The sequence below is a fragment of the Crinia signifera genome, chromosome 11 (assembly GCF_055691185.1).
Source record: "Crinia signifera chromosome 11, ASM5569118v1, whole genome shotgun sequence".
NCBI lineage: Eukaryota > Metazoa > Chordata > Amphibia > Anura > Myobatrachidae > Crinia > Crinia signifera.
In genome coordinates this window covers 52,691,167-52,707,466 of record NC_139227.1, presented here as the reverse complement: position 1 = coordinate 52,707,466, position 16,300 = coordinate 52,691,167, and the positions used below count along the sequence as shown (strand labels likewise).

General features: G+C 50.0%; 1 protein-coding gene across 1 annotated transcript in view; it reads right to left on the bottom strand.

Annotated features, from left to right (window-relative positions):
- Positions 1 to 16,300, bottom strand: part of LOC146046331 (pyrethroid hydrolase Ces2e-like) — a 111,143-nt gene that overhangs the window by 39,992 nt on the left and 54,851 nt on the right. Inside the window, 2 exon segments of the mRNA XM_083165590.1 lie at positions 11,742 to 11,831; positions 11,834 to 11,890. Of these exon segments, the coding sequence (XP_083021716.1) occupies positions 11,742 to 11,831; positions 11,834 to 11,890 (147 nt within the window).

Genomic DNA, 16,300 nt, shown 5'->3' with positions numbered 1-16,300 from the left:
TTAAAACAGCAGGTATGCTTAGAATTATAAAAACCCGGGCGGCAGGAGTGGAACTTCTCACAGGCAGGTGCACAGTGTGCAAGCAGCCAGAGCCTGGAAGCCGGGACCGGACAGATGAATGCCAGCAGCGTCAAAGGAAGAGTCTGCATCACTCAGGAGAAACACCCCAACTAGTTTCGTCAGTGATGACTTTGTCAGGATGTATATATATATATATATATATATATATATATATATATATATATATATACATACACATACATACATACATACATACATACACACACACACACACACACACACACACACACACACACACACACACACACAGAACAATCCAGGGGGCCGGCACAGCCACTGTATCCAAGGTAAATTACTAGGTGCCCGCACAAAGGGTACTAACAAACAAAGCAAGAGGTGCAGCACTCCAGCTGCACACTAACCAGCGCTACACATATATTGCCATGACACACCACCGCCACCCACATATAACAAGCCAGCGGCATCACCCTGTCTGGGACCTGCGATCCCGGAAGTCTTGCGGGAGTCGCGTAGGTAACACATGACAAAGCCTGCAGCCTCACAGTCTCGGGGGAACTGCTGCAAGAGCACACTGCGCAAAGTGCTGCAACATGTGCCCAATGCCTACTATTCCCCCGCCGCGACTCCCAAGCTCCCACTCCCCTCACAGCCGCAAGTTACCGCCACCTGCTACCTCCACACCCGCCAGAAGTGCCACTACCCTGACACCCGCCACTGCACTCAACTCTCTGCCACCGCCTGCTACCTCCGCACCCGCCAGGACTCCCGGTACCCTCATAATGGCCACTGCCCGGAGACCTGCTGCCTGCGCACATGACAGGATCAGACACCTTTTACAATACCACCAATGGATAACAGGTACCATTTGTAAATGAATACCACTATTCCACCAACGCCTGAACTGTATATGTATGCAACATAGCCTGCACCACCCCACAGAAATATCCAGTTCAGGCGTTGGTATTAATTTACAAATGGTACCTGTTATCTGTTGGTGGTATAGTGGTATATAGTAAGAGGTGGTATAGTAAGAGGTGCCTGCTGCCCACCCTCCGCTGCCCGGACACTCAGTCGGCGCTGGGAAGCCGCTTCTCAGCTGGAAGATGGGTAAGGCGCAGAGTGTGGGAGCTGCATCTCCACCCGCACCCCCCCCCCCCCCCAGGCCCGGCAGCATCTCCACCCGCAAGCACCCCACCACCACCGCCATCTCCCGCCATCATCTCTGCCCACAACCCCCCCCATCTCCCAGCAGCATCTCCACCTGCACTCCCGCCAGCATCTCCGCCTGCATCTCCGTCCGAACCCCCCGGTGCTACTGTGTCTGGCGCCCTCCTGCAAACTATAAATTTGCGCCCTCCAATACTTTACAAAGAGATAGCGCTTTCCAAAGGCGCATGCTGAATAAAAGTATGTATAGGCCCGTAGTAGTAGTGCCTCTTATACAAATTATGTGCCCGGTAGCCACAATGCCGTATCTAGACATTTTGGTTACCTGTGCCAAAAAAATTGGTGTCCCTGCTCCCCACCCTCCACTCCCCACACCCTCAAAACAAAAGCAGGGATAGTGTGCACCGAAGGCGCGCGGCAAAAATTTCCACCCTATTGCCCAATATACTGTACATTATGTCACACATCGTAATGCCCATTACACATTATACCACACACCGTTATGCCTATTATATATTATGCCACATGCCACAATGCCCATTACATATTATGCCACATGCCGTAATGACCAATATACTGCATATTCTGCCATAATGCCGATTGCATATTATTCCACACACCATATATATAGATATTTCTATAATCTATATAGATATCTTTAAAAACACTTTAATGTGCTTAAGTAAAACCCACACAAATTAAATGACGGACATTATGTTATGTTGTTGTACATTTCATTTAAGTGGTTTTAGTTAAGCATATTAAATTGGCTTTAAAATTAGCAGTTGATCTATTCATTATTTTTCCCTGGTGGTCTAGGGAGAAAACGTCCGTGTGTGTCCCCCCCTCCACGGCTCAGCAGTTGTCCTCCCTTTCCCCCTTCCTTCCCTGGCTGTTTTGGCACTTACCCCGTCCCCTTATTGTATCTTGCTGCTGCTCCCGGCGTGTGCTGCACCTGTCACACAGGCAGCGGCAGCACAAAGCACAGTCTATTTCCTGGTGCGGGTACCAAAGTGGGGGTGGGGGTGTGCAGGTGCAAGGGTGGCTGGTGGCCTCTGTGTCCGCCTGGGGTAGGCAGATGCCAACAGCGGGGGTGCGGCACTGTGGGTGAATGGGACGGAGGACGATTACAATGTGTAAGTCGGCTGGGGTGAGTAGATGCTGCCAGTGGGGGTTTAGTGCTGCAGGGATGTGCTGATTTCTGAGAAGTGCGGGTGGCTCTTTTTGGTGCCGGGTGCGGAGTCAGACTGCAGTACACACCCCTAGTGACGCCACTGGCAGGGAGAGCGCCTCTTCAGCATGGCGCCTCCCTGCATCGCAGAAGCGGCTGGGCGGCTTGCACCGGCCATGGAACCCCCCCATATCTCCTGGTACCATCTCGGCCCGCACAACCCCCCCATCTCACTATCACAGGCATATCCATGTCCACACCTCCTTTAATCGTAAGCCAGCATAACCCACCCCCGGTAGCATTATAATTACCACCACCCCCCTCACCCCCGACAGCATCTCCACCGCACCCCCCCATCTCCCGGCAGCATCTCTGCCCCCACCTCCCCCCCTCCCGGCAGCATCTCCTGGATGGAGGTATACAAGACCTCACCAGAGACTCCTGCCCACACCTTTGATAAAGCTGTACCTGGCCAAAGTGAAACGCATCAGCGCTAGAGACTCTGTTCACCTCCTGAACATCACACTATATCCCTGTCAGGACTCGTGGGTTTTGTGAGTCCGTTTGCAGACCAGGAGCTGTGGGGCACACTGAGGGTTGGAAGGTAGCAGGTTGGAAGGTAGCAGTCTTACGCATAGGCTAGGATGAATAATACCATTTATTGGAATATCACAGTCTTAGGTATTAACACTTGAAGCATAGGATAAGTTCATGGAACAAGAGTACACACTGAAAGATAACTTGAGCAATGGTTCATGGAACAGATGTACACACTGGGAGATGACTTGAGCAATAGTTCATGGAACAGGAGAACACACTGGGAGATAACTTGAGCAATAGTTCAGAGGATACACGGAGGTGGAAGCACAAGTGTCAGGATACACTAGGAACCAATGGAACAGTATAACTGAAGACTCACGGATGCGGCAGCGCCGGTGCAGGTACACACTGAGAGATCAGCGGGACAGCAGCTGGAGACACACGGATGCGACAGCGCCAGTGCAGGTACACACTGGGAGATCAGCGGAGCAGCAGAGCTGGAGACACACGGATGCGGCAGCGCCGGTGCAGGTACACACTGGGAGATCAGTGGAGCAGCAGGGCTGGAGACACACGGATGCGGCAGCGCCGGTGCAGGTACACACTGGGAGATCAGCGGAGCAGCAGAGCTGGAGACACACGGGTGCGGCAGCGCCAGTGTAGGTACACACTGGGAGATCAGCGGAGCAGCAGAGCTGAAGTCATACGGATGCGGCCTCTGGTGCAGGTCCTCAAATGGGAGACGGATAGAGCACAGTCTTGGAAGCACCCAGGCTCAGGGATACTGGTACAGGTACTCACAGGGAGATGATTGAGCACAGCCTTGGAAACACACAGGTGCGGAGACTCTGGTGCAGGCGCTCACAGGGAAGACTTGGAAGCAGGGGCCCAGAAGCACGCAGGTATGGAAACACTGGTGCCGGTACACACTGGGAGTTTGAGCACAGTCTTGGAAGCACACAGGTGCAGAGACTCTGGTGCAGGTATTCACAGGGAGGTGGTAGCACAGTCTTGGAAGCACACAGGTGCAGAGACTGGTGCAGGTACTCACAGAGAGGTCTTGGAAGCAGGGAGCTCAGGAGCACACAGGTGTGGAAACGCTGGTGCCGGTACACACTGGGAGATCTTGGAAGCAGGGAGCCCAGGAGCACACAGGTGTGGAAACGCTGGTGCCAGTACACAATGGGAGATCTTGGAAGCAGGGAGCTCAGGAGCACACAGGTGTAGGAACACTGGTGCCGGTACACACTGGGAGATCTTGGAAGCAGGAGCTGGTCTCAGCAGCAGACTGGGAAGCACAGGTCGCAGGTTACCTCCTTGGAAGCGATAGCGAAGCACTGGCGTCTGCTGAGTCTCAGGTGAGTGATTAAATCCGCCGGGCTTGCTCCCGATTGGACGAGCTGGGAAAGCCTGAGTGAAAGCCATTGTGTGGCTACGGAAAGATGGCGGTGCCCCATAGGACACAGGACCATGCCAACATGGCGACCAGGAGTGGAGGCCAGCAACACAGGCAGGAGGAGACAGACACGGCTGACTGGACGGAGCAGCAGCACTTCCCCGGCCGGTACCAATGCGGGGGGAGCGAAGACCCCGCCGCCGGAACCGGACCGGTAAGTGCCGCTGAGGTCCAGTGATCGTGACAATCCCATTTGGATCCGGACCAGCTGCGCACCCAAAGATCTTTTCCACACACCTACTGCTGCTCCAACCTTTCTGACTCTCACTAATACCACCAATATGGAAGATACTGCTGCTATGCATTCCGAATTGGAAGAATTCCCCAAGTGGTCAACCTGTGGTAACTATATCCATCCACTCATAGGGCCTTATTCTGGTTGATGCGTAAATTTCCGAATACTTTCGGATGGCGTTTTTTAGCCGTCTGCGCATGCGTGGGGAACGCTATGCGCATGTGCCACGCATGGTCTCCGTACTTGTACTCAGTAATACCGTACAGAAATGTGCACCGCAATCACTCGGGAAATATGGGCGTATTATGGGCGTCATTCGGAACTAAACAGGGGCGTACTTTCAAAGTGGGCTAAACAGGGCGGAAACATGGGCGGACACGAGGGAGTGCACTCATTCTGGTAGGCGTGCATTCGGACAGCACACCGAATGCACGCGAACAAAAAGGCAAGAAATATGCGGTGTCCATAAGCAAGTATTGCTTTGCGGACACCACTCGTTCATGCGCTAGGCAATCGGAATGCCTAATCAGTACAACCAATGTCAGCTGAACACACTACAATCCACTCCTTTACTCATTACTCATTAATTACACGCTTGTCACTGCTTCAATTGGAACCATTGCAGCTTAAATGGACCATTACTAAACACACACATATATGCTGCAGTTTTCACACACTTTTACACTGCAACCAATGGACAGAACTTACTATCACTAATACAAATAGACATGTCACTTCTACATGTAACAATTAAACCACACATTTGGGGATAAAAATATTCATTTATTACAATAAAAAAAAAAAAATGGAAACCGTAACAAAATAAAAGGTACCATGCCAGGACTGTACAAAAATAATATATAATAAATCAATGAATTTGTGACATACAGAACCACAGCAGAATCATTAGGAAAACATCAGATGGCTTCACAACAAAAGTATAGCACCAACACTTCAAGTACAGCAGACAGTAATGCTAGCCGAAAGAGGCCAACAGGGGAACCAAACATGACATTCGAAACAAGGGCAAATGTGGGTACCCTCTGCACGGGATTGGACACAGGAAGCTGACACACACAGCTCAATGAAAGATTTGGGAAGACATAAGGGTGGAGATTAATGCGGACACAAGTTCATTTGCGGGCACGTTTGGCCCTGGTAGGCTCCTTGCCACGTGCAGCAGCTCTTCGGCCACGGCCACGGCCACGTTCGGATGGTGGCCCAGGTGGAGCAGATGCTGGTGAGGGGGGGGATGGTGTTCCCCCTCTGCCAGCAGGGAGTGCTGCTGGTGGGAATGCACCAGAAATGGATGACAATAGGACCCTATTGCTGGCAACTAGCTCCACCATAAGCTCATTATGGTGGAGGAGGAGGTCATTTTGGTGCAGGGCTTGATCTGCCAGCACCTGCAGGCTTGCAGCTATTGATTGCTGGGTGGCAGCCATAGCCTGCAGGCTCCCAGCGATAGTCTGCTGGGTGCTGACCAAACCCTGCATGACCTCCTTGGTCCTACGCATCCACTCTGATGCCAAGTCTCCCTGCTGCTGAATATGGCCAAGCACCTGCACCCACCTGTCGTATTCGGCCTCGGCCGGTGGCTGCTGCTGCTGCACGTGCCTGGCACTGGTGGCAGGTGGCACAGACTCCTCAACCTCAAGAGATTCTTGACCAAGCGGTGGGGATGCTGGTGAAAGAGAAAATTACAATTTACAACACATTCCATGCAAAATTAGGACCAGCTACTTATGGCATGGCAAATAATTACCTTCAAGAAAAGCAGCAAAGACTTCCGCTGGGGCCTCGCTATCGATGGTGCTCACCCCCCGGACCTCCTCTACTGCAATGCAGCATTCTGCTATCTCCTCCAGGGGGGTGAGCTTCAGCCGGCCTGGCATGGGGCCAGCCCCAGAGGTGTGGCTGTGTTCCCACCGCTGGGTCAATTTCTTCTTGAGGTTGGTTTTGAAGTCGTGCCACCTGCAATCAAAGTTTACATATTAATACATGTCACTCCTCATGTTTGCTGTAGCACCCATTGCAATCTGCAACAGATTACAACATGTGCTTAATGACACCAAACTTACATTATATTAAATTCGAAAACCAACCCTTAGAAGATACACTCACACTCACCCTACAATAACTATCGATTAAATGACATGGCAAACATGTCTGTGGCTCCAAGCAACGTGACCGGCCATTGACCAACTCCATCTAACATCTAATGTAAACATTACTGGTCTTGTACTGCTCAAATGTAACACACATGAACTTGCCTCTTCTTTACGTGCTCCGCCTCACGAACTTGTGGAGCCACCGCATTAATCTCCGCCGTTATGTCCTCCCAAATCTTCCATCTCCTTGTGTGTGTCAACCTGTCCTGTGGACACTCGATCCAATCCCGTGCGTGGGGTACCAGGATGGCAAGCTCCTGCGCTTCGAATGCCATGTTTCTGCTGCTTGGTTCCTCTGTTGGCCTCTTTCGTCCATGCCCACGGCCACGCCCACTGCCACCTGTCGCTGTACTTGAAGTGCTGGCCAGGCTACTCTGTTGGGAAGCCACCTGTTGTGTTCCCAATGATTCTGCTGAGGCTGAAGATGGGCCAGCTGCCGATTGGCCTGATGTAGATGGCCCAGCTGGCTGCTCTTCTCCCACTGGCTGGTCTCGGGTGAGGGAGACATAGCTGGTGTTGGAGTCCATGCGGGCAAACAGGTCCTGGCACACCTGCTCTTCCTCAGATTGTGAGCCAGCCATGTTTGCAACAACATTGCAGTTTTCTAACACACCTTTATATCCTATTTCTGTAATTGGCGTACATCAGCGACACCCTGCATTCCGTGCGGCAGCGTTCCGTACGGCAGCGTAGACCGTGCAGCGCATAGGCCACGCCCCTACCAGCGAAAAAAAAAAAAAAAACCTGGCAAACTTAGTAAGTCTGATTTAGTAGCTAATTGCAGATTTGTACACCAATGACCAACTAAAACTGTGGTCAGACATGAAATGTATATGTGAATGTCCATTTGTACTGTGCACTTGTTTGGTATGTACTACAAATGACACTAACCATTCCATATGTAAATCCAGTCCACCACTCAGGCAATCAGTGCTTGCATCCAAATCACATGTGAAAGGTGTCCAAATACTGGCTTGATGCTAGGTACATTTCATTCCACATCTCTAGTGTGGCCCAGTAGAAGGTAAGTGTACACATGGCACCATGGCCTAATATTGGGAAAAGGTCTTGCACTATTTGCTATGTTTCTGCTGTATAGCTTTCACTATAATAAAGCTGTTTAGTACCTTGTAGAGTTAGGTGTAAATGGCTAGTGATGCAGACTATTTCACCTGTTGTTTTCACCCATGTTTGGTGAATGTAATAGATTATATATAATGGGTTGCAAACTTCTTTCACCCTGTCTGTTTAGGATATACTAAGTAATGGCATGGTCTGCTCAACTATGCAAAGGTACAGCAAGTCTGGTTTGGCGATGCAATGGGTTAGCCGTCTGTTGTGGCGCATACACGCTGTTAATGACAAAATGAACAATAAAGTTAATACCAAATATCACTCTGAACAACCAATTACAGTACATGATTGCTTGAATTGTGCCATTGCTAAGATGGTGGACTATGGTAGAGCAGCACCCTTCTCTGTCGGGGAGCTGAGGGCACTGGTCTCCGTTATGGAGACCAGGCTGGGGCATGCGGGGCCCTTCATAACCAACCGCCAGAAGCGCCAGGCGTATGCCGCTGCCTGCAGGCGCATATTCGCGTGCACCCAGGTGCGCAGGACCATCGCCCAGCTGGAGCGGCGATGGTCTGATCTGAGGCGCCAGCAGCCAGAAAAGCTCCAGGAAATAAGGGCCAGCATAGCACGATGTAAGTGTTTACACATTAAATGGCCAATTGTACATTAATGCTTCCATGACCTTTTTTTTGGCTATAAGGTAACCTGGTTGATCATGAGTTAAACATGGCATACACTATCTGTGTGGTACTTCAGGTTTGACATGCTGTAATGTGGGTCTAATATGTCATTTTTTGGCCTGCATGATGAATGAACAAATCATGTGCCTTATTAAACACTCTGCATTTTGAATTTTCTTACAGCACGTGATCGTGCAAGACAGGCCTGTGAGCAGGGCCAGGAGGAGGAGGCCGTTGAAGAAGTGGCCGAGGAGGTGGCCGTTGAAGAAGTGGCCGAGGAGGTGGCCATTGAAGAAGTGGCCGAGGAGGAGGCCATTGAAGAAGTGGCCGAGGAGGAGGCCATTGAAGAAGTGGCCGAGGAGGAGGCCATTGAAGAAATGGTCGAGGAGGTGGCCGTTGAAGAAGTGGCCGAGGAGGTGGCCATTGAAGAAGTGGCCGAGGAGGAGGCCATTGAAGAAGTGGCCGAGGAAGAGGCCATTGAAGAAGTGGCCAAAGAGGAGGAGGCCATTGAAGAAGTGGCCAAAGAGGAGGTGGCCTCGGAGGGATTGGACGAGCAGGAGGCATGTGAGGTGCTGGTGGAAGAAGGAATTGGTAGGTAAACATAAGGCATCATTAATAATTGGTGTTAGTACTATTTGTTAGGTACCACTGGTGAATCTAGTGTGTTTTACTCTATTATTAATTAATAAACAAAAGTGGGTTACAACAGACACACTTAGGGGTTATAGGCCCAAGCAAAAAACGTGGAATCTGGAGGCTCACGTAGGTGATGAGTGTTTATTTATGGAGGGCCGTTCTATACAAGCACAAATAAAACATCAATGGAGTATGGTCAGGCGTGATTTATAATGGACAGGGCAGCCGAGAGGAATGCCGGGCCCCGGTAAAATTTTGGGGGCGTGGCCTAAGTGTGTGTTGTGGGAACCTCCAACACTTAGGCCACACCCCCAAAATGTTTAGAGGAGGGTGAAAGAAAACTCTAAAAACTGTAATCTCAGCAGCAGCACACACCTACAGCATGTGCTGTGCTGACTGCAGGCTCAGCATGACCTCTCACGCTGTCAGTGAGACACTCATGCTGAGCCTGCTGTCAGCACAGCACATGCTGTAGAAGTGTGTGCTACTGTTGCTACCCGGGAGGGATGGAGGGGGAAGGGAAGGGTCAGACCAGGGCCCCTGCGGGGCCCCTTCAGCAAGTGTGGGCCCGGGTAATTAGTACCCGCTCCCCCCCTCTCTCGGCTCCCCTGATAATGGAGTGACAAGTGGGCAGTTCCCCTGGGCCCCCCTCTAGCCAGTTGGCCCGTGTTGTTGCCATGTATTTTGCAAAGCTATTTTGTAGGATGGATTGACTTTAGAAATTGTTTGGTGTAAGGAAGCGGATTAGTGCAGCAGTTTCACCTATCTGGCAATGTGACAATGATTCAGGAAGTAAGGGGTAGAGGGACTAGGCTAGCCTTTAAATGTGGTATCCATCCATCCATGTATCTATCCATCCATGTATCTATCCATCCATCTATCTATGTATCCATCCATGTATCTATCCATCCATGTATCCATCCATCCATCCATCCATCCATCTATGTATCCATCTATGTATCTATCTATCATGCAGTTTAGCTATTAAGCAGTGCCAAAATGTGGCATGTTGTATTGGATGTAGCTTTCTAGTAGATTGGTGAGTGTTAAGGCAGGAAATTTTTATCAGTCACATATTCAGTAGTGTAAGCCAGTGTGTGTGTGTGGGCCCATTTTTATTTGTACCATTACAAACAGTATTGCCTATGTAATTGTTTGTATGTATGATTTATCATGCTGTAGGTACTTAGGATTGACTGTACAAGGTCGACCTGAATAGCATACTTAATGTTGATCCCCCTTTAACATGCCCACAGATGACCAGAGGCAAGAAGGCGAGGGGTTGAGAGGGGCGCTCCTCAGACTGCGCCAGCACCTTCTGCACATGGCTGAAGAGGTCCAAAATGTATGCGACCTCCTGGTCTGAAGACATTCGTTTATTTATTTTGTTACATGTTAATAAATTTTTCTCATAAAAGTTAGAAGTGGTCTGTGTGTTATTGTATAATTTTACAGTATAAGTATAAATATAAGTATATAAGTATAAATAGTGGTGTTTATTTATGTAAGGTGCAAAAGGGATATACAGTATATATAGATGGGTTTAGTGCATAAAAGTGGTTGAAAGTGAAGGGTAATGTAAAGATGTACATAGTGTGTTGATGTGTATGTGTGTGTTTGCAGGTGAAGAATAATTGATGATGTAATATGCATACAAAGAATGTGGTGAACTTAGCATGATGTAAGGGTTAATCTAAAGTGGTATTAAAGTGTTTAATTATCAATTAGATAAATAATGAATGACCATTAAAAACAATCCCTTTTGAATGAGGTAGCCTAATTGCATAAGTGGGTCATGTTACAGATTTGGGTGTTCTGATAATAGTGGTGATTTGTGCGTAAATACACCGCATCGGTGTGTACGGCCAGGTTCCCGTCCGTTCTGACGCGGTAAGACCGTGCTTACGCTGTAAGACCGTGCCGAATCTGTGCGTGTCCACCGCACATGCAAGGTTTGTATGTCGTCCGTACAAACGCCCTCTTCTTAAAGAGTGAGTCCGTCCGAATGCGGAGGCTCGGGGGGCGTTTCTACGGACGATGTCCGCACAGAGTGGCGTGCGGAACGCTACGTAAGAATTCGGGAAAGTACGCACCGATCAGAATAAGGGCCATAGAGAGAAGTCTGATTGGATATTTATTTGTGGACTTTATATTTGGTGGCATATCTAGGAATGGATCCTATTCATTTACGATCAGAGGTGTTCCAAATGTATCAGTTGATTTATGTGCTTTTTATTATTAAATTACTTTATTTTATTCTAAATATCTCATTGGTGTATTGGCGCTACTTTTTCTTCTTTTTTTCCACGCTTCCCTATGCTGCACATCCCAATACCACTATTCCATATGCCACACATCCCTATGGCATGTATTCCAATGCCACAGATTCCTACATGCATCCCAATTCCACTTATCCCAATACCATTATTCCATATGCCACTCACCCTTAAGCCACGCATCCCAATACCACCCACCCCTATGCCACACATCCCACTACCACCCAGCCCTATGCCACACATCCCAATGCTGCCCCTGTCTCAGGTCTCATCTCAGCCAGTAAGGACATTACCTGTGAACATCACATCTCCGGTCAGAAAGGGACCTCCGATCACAAAGAACAGCTCATCTCCATGGTCGGCTTTCACAAAATCTGGTTTAGATCCTTAAACAATGCCGGTCGGCGCTGGAATTCATAGAAGTAGACCGGGTGCCCGGCATCTGTTGGTCAATAGGAATATTGCAGTGGTAGGGTTACAGACAGTATGAAGGATAACAGATACATTAACCATGAGGAGGTGCATTTAGTGAGCCTGGAGGAGCAGAGATACTGTAGTAAGGTGCACTGGTCACCGGCCTATGAAGTAACATGTAAAATACATGGTTGCCACAGAGCTGCGTTCCCATAGGCAAGAGCATTGCTGTGCACTACATTCTGGGAGAAGAACGTATAAGAGATACCACAGCCCATACACAGCTCTCTCCCTGCGCAGTTCGCTCTATAGCTCAGATCTCTCCTGCTCTGCATTATGGGGGAAGAACGTATGAGGGATATTACAGAGATATTACAGCCCATACACAGCTCTCTCCCTGCTCGGTTTCCTCTATAGGTCCCAGCTCTCCTGCTCTGCATTCAGGGGGAAGAACGTATGGGAGATACCAAAGCCCATACACAGCTCTCTCCCTGCGTGGCTTCCTCTATAGCTCCCAGCTCTCCTGCTCTGCATTCTGGGGGAGGAACATATAAAAGATATTACAGCCCACACATCTGCCTAGGTCAATCTGAATCTGTACAAATTGTTCCTTCAGCCTGCTTGCATCTGGGGAAGTCCTGGCTATCCTAGTGCCTATGCACACTGCACTCTCCAGCTGGTTGTCCCTGCTGGCCTCTGATCCCATCGCTGCTGCCTCAGGTGTGCCTCGCTCTCCACTAGCCTTCTCTTCTGGATCTCCTCCAGATCATCACAATAGCCTCCGGATCGGATTCCGGTTCCGGATTCTTCATTCTTGTCTTCAGCAAATTCTTTGAAGTTATTCTACAAATCCCGGATTCCAATCTTCAATCTTCAGGTACATCAGAATCAGAATCACGATATTAAAATTATACACTCTGCCCGGGAAAGACTCAAAATCGGGTCCCATCGCATGCCATCGCATACCTTAATTAGCGGTATACTTGCGTATACTCGGAAAATGTTTTCGGTTTGCTGTGCAGCAGCCAGGTGGGTAACAAGTAAACAGCATACAGTATAAACAATATAAACAGGTGGGGGAACATGTACAGTCATATAGAAAGTTATTCCGAGGGGACACAGTGTTAGATTATGTGCAATGGGTTATGGCGCGACTAGACAGTGAGGAGTTCATGAGTTCATGTGTCAACAGGTGAACCGCTTGAGGAAAGAAACTTTTTCTATCATACCAATGGTGGTCACTGGGACAGTGGGGTGTGGGTGGAGCTTCAGCTACAGGCACCAAGGAGATTATATTTCTTTGAGTGCAGCCCAGGCTCCTCCTCCTCCACGCCCCCTACAGGCTTCAGTTTTTTCTTGGTGCCTCATGGCACAGGATGTCCAAGGAAGGGCTGTGTTCAGCCCTGTGATTATACTTCAATTTCATTTTATTTTTATCTTCTTTTTTTTACTGGAGCAAGCCTGTGCAATATACCAGGCTGCTCTCCTGGTCTGGGCCGGCTCGCTGACCTTCATGGCCAGGCCTGCCAGCCGTCCCTCTTGGCAACACACCGGGACATGCCGCGGCCGGATCAGGTAAGCTGACTCCTCTAGCAATGCGGCGCCGGGAACCGTTTTCCCGGTGCAGGGGGCAGGTAAGTGGAGCCTCCTCACCTCCTCAGTAAGGTGCGCTGAGGGAACGTGGCGCCGGGAGGAACTGCTTGCTGTAGCATGCAAGTCACTCTTCCGGCGAGGTGGCACACTTAAGCGGCAATATCGCCGGGAGTTGGTGCGCTCCCGGCGGTCCTGGCAGTGGCACCCGGTCGTTTCCGCGTCCCACTATACCACCAGGGATTTTCAGCTGAATGGGGATCCAGCAGTCCCTGGGGTTCCAGGAGGGGACGGAGCTTCCCCATTTTCACCGCCCTAACCCCCCTGGCGGCTGCCTACTCGGTTTTTCCCGCCAGGGGAGCCTTCTTTCCCCCTTCCCCTCTCAGCATGAGAGATGCTGCTCAGGTGTAAGTCAGAGCAAGCAGAGAGAAGGGCACCCGGCCTCCCCCAGACCTTACAGTCAGGGACCAGGCTTGCATTCCCTGCTACCACACTATCTCAGTGTGTGTACAGGGTTGGTGTGTTGCCTTTACACTTCCTGCTGTATTCTCAGCAGTGTGTGTATATATGTGTGAAACTTTTACCTCAGTATTTGCCTGAGGAGTGAAGTGATAGTTTCTGCACCCTCTGTCACGCTGACCTGGTGTCAGGTTACACTGTTCCCCACCTCACTCCTTTGTGTTGGTGTCGGGTCCTAGAGGTTTTTAACTAACGTAAAAGAAAAAAGCATCTCTGGTGGGCACTTGCAGTCACACAAGCAGACAGATCATCAAACAGTACTGGGTTCAGATCCCAGGATTGGCCCAACCTCACAGCTAAGCAGTGTTGGGCCTGGCTTGTTCTTGGATGAGAGACCACAGGAATACAGATCCTGTAGGTCTCCTTCCCAATCTGGGGCGGCATATTAGAGAACAGGCTTCTCAGCAAACGTTCTCCCGCCTACTCGTATGTACAAACTAAAGCACAAAGGCACATGCCTGATTGCAAGCCACAGGCTTACCTAAGTGTGCTGGTGTACTGTTCTTATACACAGTACGTGCCTGTCTGCAAGTCACATGCTTACCTAAGTGTACTGGTATACTGTTCTTATACACAGAATATACCGGTCTGCAAGCCACATGCTTACCTAAGTATACTGGTATACTGTTCTTATACACAGTATATACCTGTCTGCAAGCCACATGCTTACCTAAGGGTACTAGCATACTGTTATACACAGTTCATGCCTGACTGCAAGCCACATGCTTACCTAAGTGTACGGGTATACTGTTCTTATACACAGTACATGCCTGTCTGCAAGCCAGATGCTTACCTAACTGTACGGGTATACTGTTCTTATACACAGTACATGCCTGTCTGCAAGCCGGATGCTTAGCAGGAGACATCTGCAGACCTAAGTGTACTGGTATACTGTTCTTATACACAGCACATGCATACCCTCCAACATTTGAAGGGCAGAAATCGGTACACCCCCGGGAAGGGGCGTGGCTAAATGCAAAGGGGCGTGGCCACGGGGAAAGGGGCGTGGTCATCTATTTCCGATCGTGAGCATTATAATACATATTATTATTATCTGGCATGTATATACAAGGGTGGGGGGAGCCAGATATCTACAATGGCTGAGTCCCATCTAACTACAGCCCCAGACCTCAAAGCAGTATAACAGCCCACCACCAAATGTTACAGGAGGCAGAGGAGGGAGCCAGGCACACAGAAGATATAAACCGCGGTGATCCCCCATGGCCAGAACACAGAGCCTGCACACTCACCGCTCAGGAGGCTGCGGGGGACACTTCCAACACACAGCTGGTGGTCGCGACACAATGCTGGATATAGAAGACACAGCCGGAGCGATTTAGGGGCAGATGCAGCCCACTTACCATCATGTCAGACCCTGCACAAAACAGGTGGAACACGATGGCTGTATTTTTTACTGTGACTCACAGAGCGCAGCTAGTGTTACATACCTCCCAACTTTTCATGTTAAGAAATAGGGACACTCGCGCGGCGAAGGGGCGTGGCGTATGCAAATGAGGGCGCGGCTTATGCTAATTAGCCGCGACCTCATTTTCATACGAGAATAGACGCTGTGCGCATGCGCACAGCGTCTATTCTACTACATTGGGGGGTCTCCCAACTGCCACCCCCCCGCAGCGGGACAATGCCTGCCGCGGGTGGGACGTCGGGACAGGACCCGAAAATCGGGACTGTCCCGACGGAATCGTGACAGTTGGGAGGTATGGTGTTATCATTTAGACTGTAGCGCCTACACCTACTTGCTGCAAACTCATGAGACAGTGGAGGATCAGGCTGTGTTGCAGGCAACAGCGTTCTGAGTCCTAAGAGATAATACAACCTCATGCGTGCCCCAGCTGGCCACCGCACGGCGCACCCTGTTAGTCTGGCCTCACATGATCTCATTCGCGCCCTCAGTCTGCGCATGGGAACGGAACCTGGGAGGGGAGAGCCGGCGCAGGGCAGCAGCAAGCACAGGAACTCTCTCTGACAGCCAGGACTCAGGAGCGGAGGAGGAATGATTTTTCACAGTGACAGTGAGTTACAAAAAAAACCCCGGTACATTCGGTACAAAGTGATTTTGCCGGTACAGACTGTTAAAAAACGGTACTGTACCGGCAAAATCGGTACAGTTGGAGGGTATGCACATGCCTGTTTGCAAGCCACACGCTTACCTAAGTGTACTGGCATACCATACCTCCCAACTGTCACGATTTTAGAGGGACAGTCCCGATTTTCGGGTCCTGTCCCGCTGTCCCACCAGCGGCAGGCATTATCCCGCTGCGGGGGGGTGACAGTTGGGAGACCCCCAATCTAGTAGAATAGACGCTGT